Source organism: Balaenoptera acutorostrata, chromosome X (assembly GCF_949987535.1).
Source record: "Balaenoptera acutorostrata chromosome X, mBalAcu1.1, whole genome shotgun sequence".
In the NCBI taxonomy this organism is placed as follows: Eukaryota; Metazoa; Chordata; class Mammalia; order Artiodactyla; family Balaenopteridae; genus Balaenoptera; species Balaenoptera acutorostrata.
The window spans coordinates 1,093,317-1,112,175 of record NC_080085.1 but is presented as its reverse complement, the minus strand read 5'-3'; the positions used below and the strand labels follow the sequence as shown (position 1 = coordinate 1,112,175).

At 51.8% G+C, this 18,859-nt stretch overlaps 1 protein-coding gene across 2 annotated transcripts in view; it reads left to right on the top strand.

Moving 5' to 3' along the window:
- Positions 1 to 1,299: 1,299 nt before the first annotated feature.
- Positions 1,300 to 18,859, top strand: part of P2RY8 (P2Y receptor family member 8) — a 49,216-nt gene continuing 31,656 nt past the window's right edge. The window contains exon 1 of one of the 2 annotated variants that reach the window (XM_007173852.2): positions 1,300 to 1,458. Coding sequence is in view for 1 of the 2 variants with exons in the window: in XM_057538858.1 (XP_057394841.1) it covers positions 1,631 to 1,687 (57 nt within the window). In the remaining variant the exon portion in view is untranslated. Of the gene's footprint in view, positions 1,459 to 1,627; positions 1,688 to 18,859 lie in introns of those variants that run through there. The other variant, XM_057538858.1, reaches the window with a different exon arrangement.

The following is an 18,859-nucleotide window of genomic DNA, read 5'->3' as shown; positions in this document are numbered from 1 at the left end:
AAATGATTGATAGATAAGTGATTGATACATACATGAGAGATAATAGGTAGATGATACATAAATAGATACAGGTAGATGACAAATAGAAACATAGATAATAGATAGATATGGTGGTTGGATGGATAGATAGATAATAGATATCGAAGACAGATAGAAGACAGATGATAGATCACTGATAGGTAGATAATAGATAAATATAGAGATAGAAAGATTGATGGATGGATGGATATATGTCATCAGGCAGGCAGATTGATGGATAGATATAGATAGATAATAGATGATATATAGAGAGATAGAAGATAAATCAGATAATTGGTAGGTGGATAATAGATCAATATATAGATATAGATGATAGATACATGATAGAAAAATATAATTAAATGATAGATAAACATAGATACAGGTATAGAATGTAAATAGATGATTGATCGACAGACAATAGATGCCTAGGGGTACATACGTCCTCCATACGCTGTAAATAGATGACCCTGGATTTCCCCAGGAACAGCGTTCCCATATTCGCTAATTCACCATCCCCGTGACTCCCCGGAACACAGCCTCTGAGAATCACCACCCTCCTTCCCCCTTCCAAGTGACCCCGGGGCGCCAGGGCTGGACCTTGGTTCTCAGGGGGGCTTTCGAGCAGCTGCCTCCTTCCGACGACAGCGCACCGGGCTGTGAAGTCATCGTCCTCACCTGCGCACGTGCGCCCCGCCGGCCACCCAGCTCCCTCTCGGCAGTGTCCGGGCATGGGTCACCGGGCGGGTCACCTTCTGGCTGCAAGACCAAAAGAGGTCGCCAGGCACCCAGCTTTCGCCTGCAAGAGGAAGTCAGTTCGCTTAGCATATTTTTAAAACTTAAAAAAGAATTAAAATCCCAGGCATTTGTTCCGTGTGGGAATCCACCTCAGGTCACCGCCAGCTGCACCGTCGGGACGGGGCCCTCCCTGCCGGCCCGGTCTGCAGGCAGCAAGCCCTGTCGGAGAGGCAGGGTCTCCCCGCAGCCGCCTCGGGACAGGACGAGCCCTGAGGTCCCGGCTCTGGGGACCGGCACCCCGCCCCCGGCAGGGCGCGCGCTGATAGGACGGGGACCCGCAGGTTTGCACTACAGGAGCGAGCAGACAAACAGACGTTACACAGGAAATTTCAAAACGGGTTTCCTCCTCACCTGCCCTGAGCCTCCGCAGCAGCCTCCGGAGCCCGGCAGGGGGACCTTGGAGGATCTGCAGCCGGCGAGGGTGCTGCCGGCGCGTCATGCCCCCCGCGCACCTGGCCCGAGACACGGCGGGGATGCTGGCGCTGGGGCTGCGCCCCGACACCCACCCCGGCTCCTTCGGGGGCAGCGGGACGCCGCTTCCTGACACCAGGCTCTGAGGCACAGCTGCTGCGCCTTCCGATTCAGTCCCGGCGGCGTCTACACTGCAGACGCGCGCCGCTACTGCAGCCCCGGCCGTTCCAGGTGCGTTCAATGCCCTTTCTTAATTGACGTGCGTTGTCTGGAACTGGAAGGGTCGCGGCGGGGGTCTTACGCGGTGAGAGCCTGGGAGGAGGGCTGCGTGCGCTCTCGTCTCCTCGGTGCAGACAGAACAGGAAAACCTGTAGAAAGACACGCACGGCCACTTGGCGGGGAGATGTTCGGGACACGCTCTCCTGTGCAAACTCCTTCAGGAAACCGCACCTGCGCACAGGTGAGCGCTGAAGGCGGCCAGGCACGAGGGGGGACGAGAGGCTGGGGCTGGGACGGTTCTGGACGCTGGGGACCCCCCGTGAGACCTCAGATCAGCTCTCAGGCCCCGGCTCACCCAGAAACCCAGGTTCTAGGTGCATTTTGCAAACCGTCCCAGACGAGCTTGGGGAGCAGGGGCGCCGCACGCGCGGGCCGGCGGCTGCCCTGGGAATTCGCGACCGTGCAAACCAGCCGTCTGCGCCCTTCGGGTCACGCCCGGTCGGGAGGAATTACGGAACGTGTGGTTCCGCTTCCAAACCGAGGTGGGGTTCTTTTCTGCCTTCTGTCATGTTGTCACGTGCGCTCAGCGTGTGCGGTCAGGAGCGGGGCCCCGGGCAGGAGCCGGGAGGAACCAAGACCCGGAGGGCCGCCCCCGCAGGGCCGCGTAGGAAGCCCCTTGAGCGGCTGGATTTGAAGGGGGCAGCTGGGCCGGACGTGCGCGTGTATTTTCCGTTTAAGATGCTTCCACGGCGCGAGAATGGTGTTTTCATTTGCTGGGGCGTTGCCAAGGCCAGCGTTGGTGGAGGCAGTGGCTTCAACCCCTGGACGTTGTCCCCGAGTCCTGGCGACCCCCTTCCCCTCCAGGAGGAACCGGGCCGTGGGAAGAGTCAGGAGGACCCTCCAGACCTGGGCTGTAGTTTCTGAAATATCCCCGCTCAGCCGCACGGACCGAGGAGGGCGCAGGGGCAGGACCACCCTCGACAGGCCACCTGGGACCCCCGGCCAACCCTACGGAGGCCTGTGCTGTCACCTTAGGGACAGGGCAGGGGGTGCGGGCAGTGACGGGTTAACGACAGGATGGCGGTCCCCAGGGTGCTGCTTCTCACCCAGCCCTGTGCCTCTGCCTGCACCCCGCCCGGAGGTGTGACCACCAGCCGGCAGAAGCGGGGGCCTCCCGCCCACGGCCCTGTGCTGGCCCCGAGGCAAGGGGCTGGGCTGCGGGATACGGGGAGCCCCACCCTCCCCTGCCACCTCGCCCTGCTCCCTGACCGCTGGCAGCTGACCAGGCCCCCGGAGATGACCAACGCCGGCCACAGAGCCCCCCCACCAGGGTCAACACCGCACCGCGGGGAGGCATGACCTGGCGAATGAGCACACAGAGGGGCTGCGGGGTGGGCGCCCCCAGTGCGTCCCCTGGGGTCAGCACTGGGAGCCCCCAGGGAAAATTCTGCAGCCATGTCCCCACCCTCCTGGCTGGACAGACAGACCCATGGATGCAGGGTCTGCCTTCTTCTAGGGAAAGCCATGCTTTGAAAGGCAGCTGGTAACTGGGATTGCTTTTGAGCCATGCAGGGAACTCGGGTGGTCATGTTCGTGCCGGGACCTGGGGGAGGGTATGTACTTGCTGTGACCTCAGGGGGCCACGTCTGTGCTGGGACCTTGGGGGGCTGCGTCCATGCTGGGACCTGGGGGCCACGTCAGTGTGGACGCCTGGGTGAGGGAGCAACGCCTGCCATTCTGTGCAAGTTTTCCTGCTGGGGGGAAGATGGCCAGGCCTGAGGGGCAGAAGCTGGCTCTCCCCGTCCCAGGCTCCTTGGCAAGGGAGGGCAACATGCCAGAGCAAGGGCGTCGGTGGACCGGTGCTGTGAGCCAGCATTGTGTGTGCATCGACCCCAATGCATACGCTGCCTGTGGACCGTCTCCTCCAACCCTAACCTCACCGTCATCATCCCCACGTCCCAGGTGGGGAAACTGAGGCTGGAACTCGGCCAAGCACACGGCGCCTCTGAGGGGCCGAATGGGAAACTTGGACCGACTTTTGCCCTCCAGGGCCCTTTTACCTAACTCTGTGTCCAGTCGCTGGCCTGGACAGTTGATGCAGGCGGTGGACAAGGCACCCTGTGCCCGGCATGGTGCTGAGCACTTCCGGGGAATAGAAAGACCACACAGTGAGATGCAGGCCACGAGGGTTCAGGGCGGGAAGGAATCCAGGAGGCCTTCCTGGGAGAGGTGGCGTTTGCCGGGGCCGAGTGGGACAGCTGGGAGAGCAGAGCTGTGGCAGAAGGGACGTTGTGAATTGGAGCGGGGTTGTGGGGGGAATGGGGGGGTGTGTTCTGGGTGGGGAGAGGCTTGGGGCGCATGGGACAGAATGGTCCCGGGAGGATGGCAAGACTTTAGCGGCTGGCCCAGAAAAGCTGTGGAAGCTTCCGACATGGCTGGCGATGCTGGACTGTGCTTTGGAAAGAGCTCTGGGCAGGGCCATGGTGCTGGAACAGGGGTGTCAATGGGGTCAACGGTGCCCTGAACGGAAAACAACGTAGGGGTGGAATCTGTGCTTCGCTGACTGGTGACGGGGCCGGACAGGAGGTAGGGGCCGAGGCGGCGCACGGCTGGGGAGAGGGTGGCATGGACCAGGCAGGGCAGAGGGCTGGGCCGGGCTGTGTGTGTTGCAGGTGGTGCTGGCCTGACCCCCAGGGAGGCTCATGAATGGGCAGGGGGCTGAGAGTGTGGACCCTGGGCTTTGAGTAGTCATGGGGGGGGCTGGGCATTGTTTATGGGGGGGCAGCATGAGCATGGGACCCCTGATGGAAGGAGGGGGTGCGGGAAGAGAGGGGCGAGGGGGTCTTGGTGAAGAATCAAGGGTCACATATACAGGGTCAGGACCCATCTTCCGTGATGCGGCACGAGTGACCCTTGGGCTGGGTGGTCCTGTCGTGCAGTGTGGGGTGTGGGGCAGCCTCCCCGGCCTCCACCCATCAGGTGCCAGGAGCTCCCTCTCCCCCAGCCAGAAATGTCCCCAGACATTGTCATATGTCCCCGGGTGGGAGGGCAAAGTCACCCCTGGTCACTCACCACTGATAGATGAATAGATGATAGATAAATGACAGGTAAATAGATAGATAAATTAGATGATCGATAAACAGACAGATGATTGATTGATAGACAGATAGATGATACATCAATTGACATGATGGATGGATAGACAGATGAGTAGATGATAGGTAGATAGACAGATTATAAATAAATTAGATAGATGATAAATAATTGATTGATAGATGGTAGGTAGACAAGTAGGTGATTTTTTGATTCATAGATCAATACGTAGATAATAAATGTTAGATATATAGATGAGAGACTGATGGATAGATAGATAATAAATTATAGATATAGATAGATAAATATAGATACATACATAATAGAAAAATATAGATAGATTATAGATAAATAGATGGTAGTTTGATTGATTGGTAGATAATAGATGGATAGATAGTAGATAGATAGATAGATAGATAGATAGATAGATAGATAAATAGATAGAAGGCTCTCAACTCATACTACTGGCATTTTAGACAGGATAATTCTCGGGGTGTCCTACGCACTGTAGAGTATTAAACAGGATCCTGGTTTCCACCCACCAGATGTCAGTAGCAGCCCCACAAATTATGACACCCCAAAACTGTCCCCAGATATTATCAGGTGTCCTTTGGGGGGCAGAACTGCCCGCAATTCAGGACGACCGGGGAAAACACAAGAAGGGTCAAGGGACAGTGCAGCCAGAGGGCTGGGAGGAGAAGCAGGACCATGTCCCATCCGCCGGGTCTCAGGGAGAGGACCAGGCTGGGTCAGGGCATCCTGGGCCACTTTCTCCCACGTCTCAATCTTATCTGTGTGCTCCTGTTCCTATAAGATAATAATTAAAGTTTAAAAGACCCTGTGATAGGCACAGAGATCATGTGTATAGGATAAACAGATATCCCTCTGGCAGGCCACGTCCCAGGGCAAATGGGTCAGGATTTAATCCCCACCGTCCACAGAAAGGGCCCCAGCTTGAGCGTGTGTCATCCCGGTCCCGTGGGATTATCTGCCCAAGAACCAAACATGGGCTCCAACAAGTGGCATTTTTCTGACAAACCCGGACCGGTAGGAAGACTCTTTTGTAATATCCTGTGCTATAAAGGGAACAAAGGAAGTGGGGGGATTAGGTGATGCAGCTCCCGGCTGCCAGGTCATTCCCCGCCGCAGGCGTGGCCCATCTGCCACTCGCATCTTCTCCTGCGAGTACCCTGCCACCGGAGGCGCCGGTCTCCAGGTTTTTACGTGAAACATGCACGTTTGCCGGCGGTGGGACGGGCAAGGCCATCTCTGCACTCAGGACGGGCTGACCAGCCGGCAGGCACGTGGGGTAGGATCAGAGATAACCCCTCAGGCACGGCCACAGGAAACAAATGGGCAGGGTGCCTGCATGAGCTGTGACCTTGTAGATGAGCGGCCAGCATAAATCAGCATGAGCTCACTGACGGTTTGTTGGGTGATGGATGGATGGGTGGGTGGATGGATGGATGGATGGATGGATGGGTGGATGGATGGATGGATGGATGGGTGGATGGATGGATGGATGGATGGATGGGTGGGTGGATGGATGGGTGGATGGGTGGATGGGTGGATGCATGGATGGATGTTGTATGGTAGATGGATGGATGGATGGGTAGATGGATTGGTGGATCGATGGATCAATGGATGGATAGATGGGTAGATGGGTGGATGGATTGATGGATGGATGGGTGGATGCATGGATGGATGTTGTATGGTAGATGGATGAATGGATGGGTGGATGGATTGATGGATGGATGGATAGATGGGTAGATGGGTGGATGGATTGATGGATGGATGGATGGATCGATGGATGGATAGATGGGTGGATGGGTGGATGGATGGAGGGATGAATGGATGAGTGCATAGATAGACAGATGGATAGATGGATGATGAATGAATGGACAGATAAAACAAGAGATGAGGCTGGTTCCCCATGAATTCCCCTGAATTAGTTTCCTGGGGCAGCCATAACAAATTACCACAAACTGGGCAGATTAAGACAACATAATTTTATCCTCTCACATTCTGGAGGCCGGAACTCCAAGATCAAGGTTTCTGCAGGGCTGCGTTCCCTCCGGGGCTCCAGGGGAGGGTCCTTCCTGCCTCTTCCAACCTCTGGAGGCGCCAGGTGTCCCTGGCTTATGATCACCTCCCTCCAATCTCTGCCTCTGTCTTCCCACAGCCTTCTTCTGTCTGTGTGTTTCTGTGTCTCTCTGTGCATCTTCTCTACTTATAAGGACACCAGTCATATTGGATTAGGGCCCACCCTAATGACCTCATCTTAACTGAAACATCTTAATTACATCCTCAAAGACCCTATTTCCAAATAAGGCCACATTCTCAGGTCTTGGACTTCCATACATCTCAAACAAATTCTCCACGAGACCCTGTGCTCCACATCCTAACCAGAGGAGGAGAGAGGGTGCATTGGATGCGTGGAGGCCTGGGGCCCCGCTCAGATGCCCCCCCACTCTGAGTCCCTCACTAGTTCACGGACCCCTGGCCGCAGACTGCCTCATGGGGTCATTCTGAAGACTGCGTAAGATCCGTCTATCTGTTCAACGCTGGTGGCAAGCAAATCCCTGACAGATGTCATTCTCCTTGGGGGGTTCATCCCAAGTCACGCAGGGTTCCCAGTAGGGCCGCTGTTGGTGGTGCCCAGATGGACTCATGGAGCCCTCAAGTTGTCCCTCAGAGAACATTGTCTAAATCCCCTTACACATGGGGAAACTGAGGCACCAAGCGGCTTAGTGACCTTCTCAAAGTCACCCAGCCAATGGTCTACACTGCCTGCTATCATTATGCCTATTATTATGATGATGATTCCTCCGTGCATGGGGATTCTGAGCATTCTGTCTGTTGACTGTACTTAAAGCTAAAATACCCGTCCACATGGGCGTGATGGTAACGTTCTAGACCTAGGTAGGGGTGGTGTTTGCACAACATGGCGAATGCACCAAATGCCACTGAATCTTTCACTTTGAAATGGTGAGTTGTATCTCCGTTTAAAAAAGAGAGAGAGGAAAAAAAAATAACTGTCCGCTACGATAGCCCTGCTCTTACTTCCTCATCCCGGGCTATAAACTCGCTGAAGGAGGGTCTGAGCCTCCGTGAGCTCTGGCAGCTTCTGAGTCACACTCACAGGAAGCCGGCGAAGGGGCGTTGCTGAGAGCCCCACCACAAAGTGCCCGTGCCCAGCCACGGCTGGCTGGTTCCCTTCACTGAGCTCATCTGCCTTCTAAATAAACACGGCCGTTGCCATTTCTAAACAATCATGCAAATGATGGATGGCCAGGTTTCTGCACGTGGGGCTTTGTGCAGCCCGAGGCAGGGCGTCCCCCCTCCCGGCTGTGGCTTTGATTCCCGGTTCCTGAGATGCCTCACAGACAGGTTCCATGCTGGCTGCTCTGTAAAAACATCCGTCTTTGTCCATGTTGCCGATGATTAAAATGGACCGTGCAAGAGAGATGATGGGGGACCGGAAAGGATACTGGGGACCACAGACACTGCTGGGGACATGAGAGAAGATTAGGGTCCAGGAAGATTACTGAGGAGCAGGGAAAATATCAATGAGCAGAGAGAATATTGGGGACCAGAAGCTACTGGGGGGCCAGAGAAAATACTGGGGAACAGAGATATTATTGGGGGACCAGAGAAAATATTGGGGGGCCAGAGAATATGTCGGAGGCCACAGATATAATTGGGGCACCAGAGACTTTGGCGGACCAGAGAAAATACTAGGGGACCAGACAGATTGTTGGGGGACCAGACAGATTATTGGGGACCAGAGATTACTACAGGACCAGAGAAAATATTGGGCCTCAGAAAGATTACTGGGGGCAAGAGATTATTGGGGACACATTACGAACATTTTGGCCTCATTCCCCACCATCGGGGGATCTCACCTGGGTCTCTGAGACAGCAGAGCACACTTTCCCCTGAGAACGTGAAAAGGCCACGCGCATGCAGAGTGACCCCAACTTGGAGGATTTGATCTCTGCCCGAGCCCAGCGCACGGATTAGCTGCAAATCCTCATTTTCCACCGAAAGCAGTTTCCATTTTACCCAGAGCATCAGAAAACTTCCTTAGTGCCTATCCTTTGTCCTCGGATTCTGGAGGGCGGGGGCCCATCAGCCCCAGGCCACGTACCGGGGCTTCCCGTAGGGGTGGGACAGGGGCTGGCCGCTCCCCCACGTGAGGGCTGACATGTGTGGTGCTTACTGCTTGTCCTTGGAGGTCTCTGCCTCCCCGGATGTCCAGGTTCACACCCACCAAGCACAAGCCAGCTCCCGCTCAACACCACCACGCTCACCTGTCCCCCAGGTGTGCACGGAGCCCCTATCCCACCTCCTCGCCAGTCACCTAGCACCAGCCCACGGTCTCCATGACATCCCCTTACAGTCTACGTGTTAGGTGTGCGGTCACCAGCCGTCTCGATTTGCCCGGGAAGCAGGAAGCTCCAGGGGCGTAGAGCTTTGGGGGCTAAAATGGGGACAGTCCTGAGAAATGGAACTAATTGATCACCCTGGTGTAAGGGATTGAAGGATGTCCCCAAACACATATCCATGTCCTGACCCCCAGAACCCAGGAACGGGACCTTATTTGGAAACAGGGTCTTGGCAGATATGATGTAGTGAAGGATCCGAGATGAGGTTCTCCTGGATGAGGTGGCCCTACATCCAATGACAGGGTCCTTCTAAGACACAGAAGAGGAGAGACACAGACACAGAGGAGAAGCCCTGGGAAGACAGGGGCAGAGACGGGAGGGAGGCGGCCACAAGCCCAGGGACACCTGGAGCCCCCAGAGGGTGGAAGAGGCAGGAGGGACCCTCCCCTGGAGCCTCTGGAGGGAGTTAGTGTGGGGTCACTTGCTACAGCAGCCCCAGGACACTCATATTCTAGACTGTACCCTGGAAGGAGACCTACAAGCCCTGTGACCACCAAGCCTCCAGGTGCGTCCTGTTGATTTTACTCACGTCCTGTGATGGGCCCTGCACGAGAGGGTCCAGAAGGAAGGCTGGAGCAGAAGACCAGCCCTGAAATACTCAGGTGCCCTTGGGAGGGTCACTGCATCTCCCTGCCTCAGTTTCCCTCCCTCCCTGTGTGCCATGGTCTTGGATCTTTCTGCCATTTCTCCTGGTCCTGCCGTCCTACACTCAGTCCTAATGGTAGAGACCGCAGATTGATCCTGAGAACCCCACGCCACCTGGGGGCCATGATGAAGATCGGACCACCAGCCACTCCTGCCCTCCCTCCCAGGATGGCCCAGCCATGGTCAGGGGGACCCCACGCAGGGGATCTATCTAACCGCAGCTCATGGACGCCCACCTGGTTAAACAGGAACATGACTCCATCCCAGAGGCTGACCGTCCGTGACATTGAGGGACACGGGGGCTTCCTCACGTTTCAGGGAACATCCAATAGTGTTGTCATGGAAAATCAGAGTCTGTTGTATCGAATCCAGTGAATTATGACCCAGGCCAGCTGTCTTGTCCTCAGCACTGTGGACACTTGGGGCTAGATGGTGCTCTGACGTGGGGCGTCCTGGGCCCTGTGGGGTGCGGAGCAGCTTCCCTGGTCTCCACCTGCCAGATGGACCCTCTCCCAAGCTGTAACAACCAAAAATGTTTCCAGACATTGTCAAGTGTCTTTCTGGGTGGGCAAGTCACCCCCAGTTATGAACCGCTGAGATAGATAGATAGGGAGATAGATGGATAGATGGATGAATATGTAGATGGATAGACAGATGGATGAAAGAGTGGAGAGAGAAATGATGGATGGATGGATAGATAGACATATAGATATGGAAGGACTGATAGATAGATAAATGGATGCAAATACAGATGGATAGACGGATGGATAGATTATATAGAGAGATGGAGGATGGATGGATAGATAGATAATGAGATAGATGATAGGTAGATACTTAGATGATACATAGATGGATGAATGATAGATACATGATGGATAGATAGATAGTCAGATGATAGATAGATGTCAGATAGATAGATAGATAGATAGATAGACAGATAGATAGATAGATAGAGTCTTTCATGCTAGGTCAGAGTTTCTCAATCTCGGCACTGCTGACATGTGGGGCTGGAGGGCTCTCTGATGTGGGGCGTCCTGGGCCCTGTGGGGTGTGGAGCATCTTCCCTGGTCTCCACCCACCAGCTGCTGGTAGGACCCCCCCCTCCAGAGTTGTGACAACCGGGAACAACTCCAGACATTGCCAAGTGTCCCCTGGGGGACCAGATTGCTGAAAGCCCTTGACGGATACTCAGCCTGGTTAAAGCGCAATATCAGCTGCATCTCGTGGGCTGACCGCCCCTGGTTTTGAGGGATGCCGGGGCTTCTAATATTGACCAGAAAATCAGCGTTAGTTGTACCGAATTCAATGTACTTTGACCATGATCAGCCCTTGGTCTTTCCCCCAAACCCACAGGGAGTCTGTCTGGGGCTCTGCCATGAGACTGAATCAGGGGCTCACTCCGGCCCTGTGTGAAGCCATGGAGGTGGGAGGTGAGGACCACGGGGCCACCTCTAGCATCATGACATGGGCCATGGATGGTCTGGCCTCACCGTGAGGACGTGTGTGTGTGGCAGGGACCCGTGTGGCTTTGCTTCTTCCATGCAGATCTTGACATATCCCCAGCTGTATGTCTGACCACAGCCGCCCCATGACCTAATGACTTAACCTCAATTTCCTCTTCTGTCAAAGAAGAAAAACACCACTTTCTCATCACAAGGATGCTGTACTAATAAACAAGCTTCTGTAGATATAAAACTCCACAAACAAGAGGTGTCCACCCATGAAACAGGTTTACTGGCTATCGATGGAGTGTCCTCAGCTCCTCTGAGCCTCGGTTTAGCAATCCATACAATGGGTATACCGGCAGTCTTTGGTGTTGAAGGTTAAATCAGCTCCGTGCCTCCATCCCAGGACACACGGTAAATTAGGCAACGTTGATTATCAGCTCAATGACGATTTTCTGGTGTTGAGGCTCGGTGGGGTCCCAATATTGGTCCATGAGTGATCGGTCTGTAGATTGTAGACGTCAGATCCAGGAAATTCTCACCCTCCATGATCATGGGGTGGCTTCTAGGATATGCCCAGCTCCCCCATCCAGGGTAACCTCCTCCAACTCCTCACTTTCTAAACCTTCCTGGCTCTGCTCAGAGGCAGGTGGTAGGTTGTGCATGAGAAGGGGTCTCCAGTAGCCTCGTGATGGTGGGACAGGGCTCCTTGGACCCACATGGCCTCTGGTTTGAACCTTCCCCAGGACAGATCTTGGCTTTGCCTGGCTCCTGGGGCCCCTGAGTCTATGATGCTTCCAGGAAAACTGCATCTTTTGGTCACCTTGTCCCTTCCGCTGCCCCAATTCACACCGTTGCTTTGAAGTTACCTGGTTCTGCCATTGATTGAGAGTCTTGTCATTGAAGTCCTAGAGGCATGGCGGGAGGGTAACGTGGGTGTTCTGGAGGGAGGTGGGAGGGCTCTCTGGAAGGCGGGGGTCTCAGAAGTCAGAGAGAGACATGTGTTTGCCCTCCGCACTGGGAGGAATCAGGAAGGTCGTCCAGGGTCTTGCTTCTGTGAACTTTCAGGTATAAGTCAGGGTTCTCCAAACAAACAGACTCAGGTGGTTAATTTTATGTGTCAATGTGATGGGCGAGAAGGTGCCCAGGTATTTGGTTAAGTATTATTCCAGGTGTGTCTGTGAGGGTGTTTCTGGACGAGATGAGCATTTGAATGAATGGACTGAGGAAAGCAAATGGCCCTCCCCAGGGTGAGTGGGTCTTGTCACATCCTCCAATCGGCTGGAGACCTGAATAGCACAAAAGGCTGGGTAAGGAAGAAGGAGCTCTCTCTACTTGACCATCTCTGAAACGGACTTTAGTCTTCTCAGAATGAGACTTACATCGTTCACTCTCCTGGGTGTCTGTAAGATTGTAGATGGCATATCCTGGGACTTCTCACCCTCCATGATCATGGGAGCCAATTCCTTATTATATATACCCTATTGGCTCTGTTTCTCTGGAGAATGCTAATACAAGAACCAAAAGGTTGGATGGATGGATAGATAGACAAGATAGATGATAGATACATGATAGATGTATATATCTATAGTTATCTATAGACTAGATAGATAGATAGATAGGAGAGACAGAGAAAGATTTAAGGAATTGGCTCATGTGATTGTGGGGCCTGGCAAGTCCCAATTCTGCAGGGTAGACCAGTAGTCTGGAGACCCAGGGAAGAGGTGATGCCGCAGCTTGAGTCTGAAGTATGTCTGAAGGTAGAATTCCCTCTTCCTCGGGGGACCTCAGTCTCGTTTCTCTAAAAGCCTTCAACTGATTAGACGAGGCCCACCCACATTATGGAGGGTCATCTGCTATACTCAAAGTTCACCGATTTAAATATTAATTCCATCTTTAAAAAAAAAAATACCTTCACACCAACATCTAGACTGGCATTTGACCACGTATCTGGATACTGTAGCCCAGCCACGTTGATACACAAAATTCACCATCTTGGTTTGGTAGCAACACACCTGGATGATGGCTGGTCCCTGGGGCCGTGCTCAGGGCTGACCCTGCCTCTCACAGCATGGCCTGGGTCCCGGGGTCTGACCAGCTCCCAAGTCTCCTCCGTGTCCTGCATCAGGCCCCCAGATCTGATATCCACCCTGGGTTTCTGTGACTAGCCCCTTACTCCTCAGGCTGGGCCCCCAGGTCTCCTTTCAGCCGCCCTTCCCCAATCCTCTTCTGTGGCTGTGGAACTCGCAGGGCCTACCCATGTCCCAGGGAACCACAAGTGTCCAGAAAATGGAAATATCAAGGACTCAAGTGTAACACTCATAAGTCACTGGGCCATGGTGGCATGGCTGAGCTTCTGGTCACCATGGCAGCAATGGGGAGCGGTCTCTCAAGGGTCCTTGGGGATCTGGGGTGGGCAACAGCCTCACATTCACCCAACGGGCATCTTTCCTCACTAAGGAGGTGAGCCCTTTTCTCCCTTCTGTGTGACAAACCTCCCATCTCACTGTAGAGGGGATAAGGGCATGGGGAACATGTGTTTTGATGTCTTATACAAGTCTTTGTGTGGACATGTTTTTTTCCTTTCTTTATCCCTCCAACATTGTTTTTTTTAACTATTACTATTCATTAGACTGGACAGAAAGAGCAAACATTGGCTACAAACAATATGCAAAAGACACAAATACAAGCAGCAGTTAACATTTCTGAAATTCTAGACTTAAGTTCTAAAAGGATGTCAAAACTCAGGACACTATTACATTTAACCATGATGTCAATCACCTCAAAGACAGAAATCTAGCTCCTGAGAAACTGCTTTGTTTTAACAACAGAAAGGCATTTTGCATGTGAACTGATGGGCAGGCCTCTACCAGAAGAAAAGCAACACTTGCAGTTTATGCAGCCACCAAGAAAGATGTTTAAAAGTCTCCCAGGGGCTTCCCTGGTGGCGCAGTGGTTGAGAATCCGCCTGCCAATGCAGGGGACACGGGTTCGAGCCCTGGTCCGGGAGGATCCCACATGCCGCGGAGCAGCTAAGCCCGTGAGCCACAACTACTGAGCCTGCGCGTCCGGAGCCTGTGCGCCGCAACAAGAGAGGCCGCGATAGTGAGAGGCCCGCGCACCGCGATGAAGAGTGGCCCCCACTTGCCGCAGCTAGAGAAAGCCCTCGCACAGAAACGAAGACCCAACACAGCCATAAATAAAAATTAATTAATTAATTAATTAATTTTTAAAAAAGTCTCCCACTCCGATAGATGCCCTACACATAGGGTTTGCTTCTTATAAATATTTAAACTCTTTAGGATGTAGGAGTTATCCCCCCAACCTTTACTGAGATATAAGTGACATATAACATTGTCTGAGTCCAAGGTGTACAACACGATGATTTGGGTACCAGTATGAGGGAGGAGGGTTTAAGAAGGAAACGAAGATGCTTTGTTCAGTATCAATCAACATAGATTTCTGTTATAAAGTTTAGAAATGGGAAACAATAAAAGAAGGCCATACTTCTTTTGAACCTCAGAAACAGAAGGGAAGTTTTACACAGTGGAAGAAACGGAGAAAAATTACAAACCCTTCATTTGCAAACCAGTCTTCTTTATTTCTTTTTCCTAATCTCACTGAGAATCCTCTGAATTTTGTGGTCAGAGCCAAAGTGAAGAAACCTTTATTTATGCCTTTGGAGATTCGTCAGCTGTATCAAGACAGAGAGGGTCAATTTTTTGATCCCCGCCATGGTGCACGCTGGGAAATTCAGTAAGCGGATAGGCTATGTGGTCATGAACACCCCAAGGTAAACGGAAAGGCACCTTGTGGGATACTCATCACTCCTTTCACAGAAAGATAAAGATCTGCTTCGTATGATCTTATCAATTGCGCAATGATCAGCCCCTTGGTCTCCACTCGTCACCCAGGAAACCTAGCCCTTCTCCACCGTGAGGCCGTGCCTCTTCATGTAGGAGATGGGGCCTCAGATTCTGTGTCTACAAAGCACAAGTCTCCAATGGTTCACAGATACAGATAAACAGTGAGAGCCTGAAGCAAAGTTTCATGTAATTCATTCAGTGGGAAACCGACAGAATAACCATATACCTAGTTACACATCCTGTTGATGTGTGCATGCCAAAAAATCGCTGCCTTAAATGTGGGACGGTGTTATGGGCTGAATTGTGTCCCTGGAAAATTCAGCTGTGGACATCCTCATCCCCAAGACCTCAGAATATGACTTTTCTGGAAATAGGGTCTTTGCCGAGGAGGGTCTTTTAAGATCCTTTTGCAGAACACAGTCTTTTAAGATGAGGTCCCTAATCCAGTGATGCTGGTGTCCTTATAAGAAGAGGAGATTAGGACACAGACACACACAGAGGGATGACCCTGTGAGGACACAAGGAGAAGACAGCCATCTACACGCCCAGGAGAGCGGCCTCAGGAGGAGCCAGCCCTGCCCACACTTGGATCGTGGACGTCCAGCCTCCAGGACTGAACGAATAAATGCTTATTGTTTGAGCCGGCCTGTCTGCTTCATTACAGAAGTCACCAGACACTCATACAGCTGGGACTAGTTTCTACTCAGCCTTGAGTCTACGATCACTGTGTTTTTCTTCTCTGCTTCCTGTTCTAACCCGTTATTTCCCAGCAATAGTGACCAGTCCCACAGAGTGGAGACCGACACCGCTGTCTGCTAGAGGACGCCTTCCGTCCGGAGACACCCTCGCTGGCCTCTGTAATGAAATGTGGCCTGTGCGTGGCTTCCAGGAGAAGCTCATTGCATCCACGGCCCCTGTCAGCGGGAGCCTTCTCCGGAGCGGATGCACGTGGACCACTCGGTAGCGTTCTCTCTCCCGTCAACCACTGAAGCCGGTACCCCAGGGAACAGAGACCACGGAGAGCAGTACGTGGACAGCCCTTGGCCTCAGGCCGCCCCAGATTTCCTCATCTGTGCTCTGGACCCCACGGACATAACGATCATCCCCACACAGAACATCTCCTGAGTCTGCAGGAAACCTCACACATTTCAAAGGATGAAACGCATTCAGGATACACTCTCTGACCTTCATGGAATTAGGCTGGAAACCCGTGAACTGAAAGATGACTGGAGATTCTTCAACTGCTGGACATTTCTGAATAACCCAAGGGTCAAAGAAGGAATCATGATGAAAACAGAAGAGAATTTTCATGAATGACAGACAGAATAATGGTCCCCAAAGATGTCCAGGTTCTAAGCCCCAGAACCTGTGAATACGTAACCTGACAAAGGAGCCTTAGCAGATGTGATTAAGTTAAAGATCTTGAGATGGGAGATGGTCCTGGATTATCTAGGCTGCCTTAATGTCATCACAAGGATTCTTATAAGAGGGAGGTGTGACTCTCAAAGTCAGAGAAGGAGATGTGATGACAGGAACAGAGAAAAAGATATTTGAAGATGTTCAGAATAGAGAGAATCAGAGAGGAGAGAAGAAGCTATTCTGGCTTTGAAGGTGGAGGAAGGGGCCACTAGCCAAAGAACACAGGTGCCTCTAGAATCTGGAAAGCTGAAGCGGGGCTTCCCTGGTGGCACAGTGGTTAAGAATCTGCCTGCAAATGCAGGGGACATGGGTTTGAGCCCTGGTCCGGGAAGATCCTACATGCTGCAGAGCAACTAAGCCCGTGAGCCACAACTACTGAGCCTGCACTCTAGAGCCCGCAAGCCACAACTATGAGCCCGCGTGCCACAACTACTGAAGCCCGCGTGCCTAGAGCCCATGCTCCACAACAAGAGAAGCCACCGCAATGAGAAGTCTGCGCACAGCAACGAAGACCCAATGCAGCCAAAAATAAAATAAATAAATTTTTTTAAAAAAGAAAAAGATCAGAGATCAGTATAACAGAAAAAAAATGTGCACAAGAGAAAAATCCACAAGAATAGTGTCTACACCATGGGGTCCTTTTGAGTTGAACAAGATGCATCTGTTGGATGCCGGCTGATAGTAATGTCTGATGCACACCCACTCTTTGGAGTGAGAAGTTCCAAAGAGAGCCACACCTAAGTTTTCCAAGGGTAAACCATCACCCTGCTTCATGTGACACCCTCCGAAAATGTATGTTTGCCACAAACACAGCAAAATTCTGAAACATCTGCCTCCTGTCTACACCCATTAAAACCAGAGAGAAAAAAATAACAGACAACCCTTGAAACACTTTTGAGACCCAGGCTCAAAGACTAATTTTATTTATTCTAGTGCTTTTATTGTGTTCAGTATAATAATACCATATAGTCATCGAGCTTTTTAGTAAATAGTAAACCTAATCCTTTGAAATAATCATCCTCGTCCCAAGAGCAACTTTTCACTCCCACTCTCTGCTGGAGTTTGAGCTGGTCAGTGGAAAGCAGAAACATTCTCACTAGCATTCTCTCCCTCTCCAGATACTGTTCAGCTGGGATGGATGTCAGTCTCCAGCTGCCCAGCTCCGTGCAGGGTTCCTGAGGCTCTGAGCTGAGTGATTCTATGTCCCCTTCTGAAAAATGCCCCCAAATCACACTCCCTCACTTAACATTTTCAACATTTCCACATGCATTTACAATCCCGTACAAATCAAAATAATTTCATTTAGGAATGCCTTTTTGCTCATAGCCCAGCCCCCCTTGAGTCCTGGGTTATCCCCTGCCTCTTCCTGCGTGAAGGTTTAGGGCAGTGGAGTTTTCATGCTGGGATACCCAGAGCACCAAAGATCATCTTGGTTTTTAGAACAATCAAGGTCAGATCCTGTACAGTTCAAGAGGATGATTCTAGTATCATACAGAACTATGTTGGAAAGTCTTTAATTCATCAGCTCATCCGACTCATGACAACCAAAATCGATTTGTTTTGTTTTTTTTAATCAAGATTCTCTACAGTTCAAATGCAAGTCCGACATAGAGAACACACTGGTGGTTGCCAAGGGGGGAGGGATTTGGGGGAGGGATGGAGTGGGAAGTGGGGGTCAGCAGATGTAAGCTTTTATATACAGAATGGATAAACAACAAGATCCTACTGTAGAGCACAGGGAACTATATTCAGTATCCTGGGATAAACCATCATGGAAAAGAACACAAAAAAAAGATGAATGTATATATATACGTGTGACTGAGTCACTTTGCTGTTCAGCAGTAATTAATACAACACTGTAAAACAAGTATACTTCAATTTAAAAAAAAACAAATGCAAGTCCAAGAAAATTCTAGAATTCTGGGTGAATACGAAAAAAGCAAGCCCTCCCCCAGGACAGATGTAGAACAACAACAAGCAAAGGAGATGCTCACCTTCTTAACATCCAACCCAGGTGTCCCAAACCCAGAGGGTCCCACGTCCGCGCTTCTGGAGGTACCTGTGTTTTGATGGTTGGGGGGCTGACTCAGAAGCAGGTGCTCAGGGCCCCAGACAGGGGAAGCTCCCCTCCTCCACCCACGATGCTGCAAAGAACGGAGAGATGCCAGTTGGACACACCAACTCATTTCAACATGGCGGGATCATCTCATCTCCTTGTGATTTTCAAGATTCATGGGTTAATCCCAGGGATGAAACTTTTGCACCATCTCTTTCAGATCTGCTACATGTTACTCCAAGACTTAGCACCCACTTACTTGAACAAGTCACAGCCTACTTGGTCTGGTACATGAAGTCCTCATTCTATATGACCCTATAAACTGTGCAATACATTCAATGCCTATTAAAAGCTAAAGTGAGACAAATGAACTTATTTATGCAACAGAAAGAGACTCACAGACTTAGAAAACAAACTTACGGTTACCAAAGGGGAAAGGGG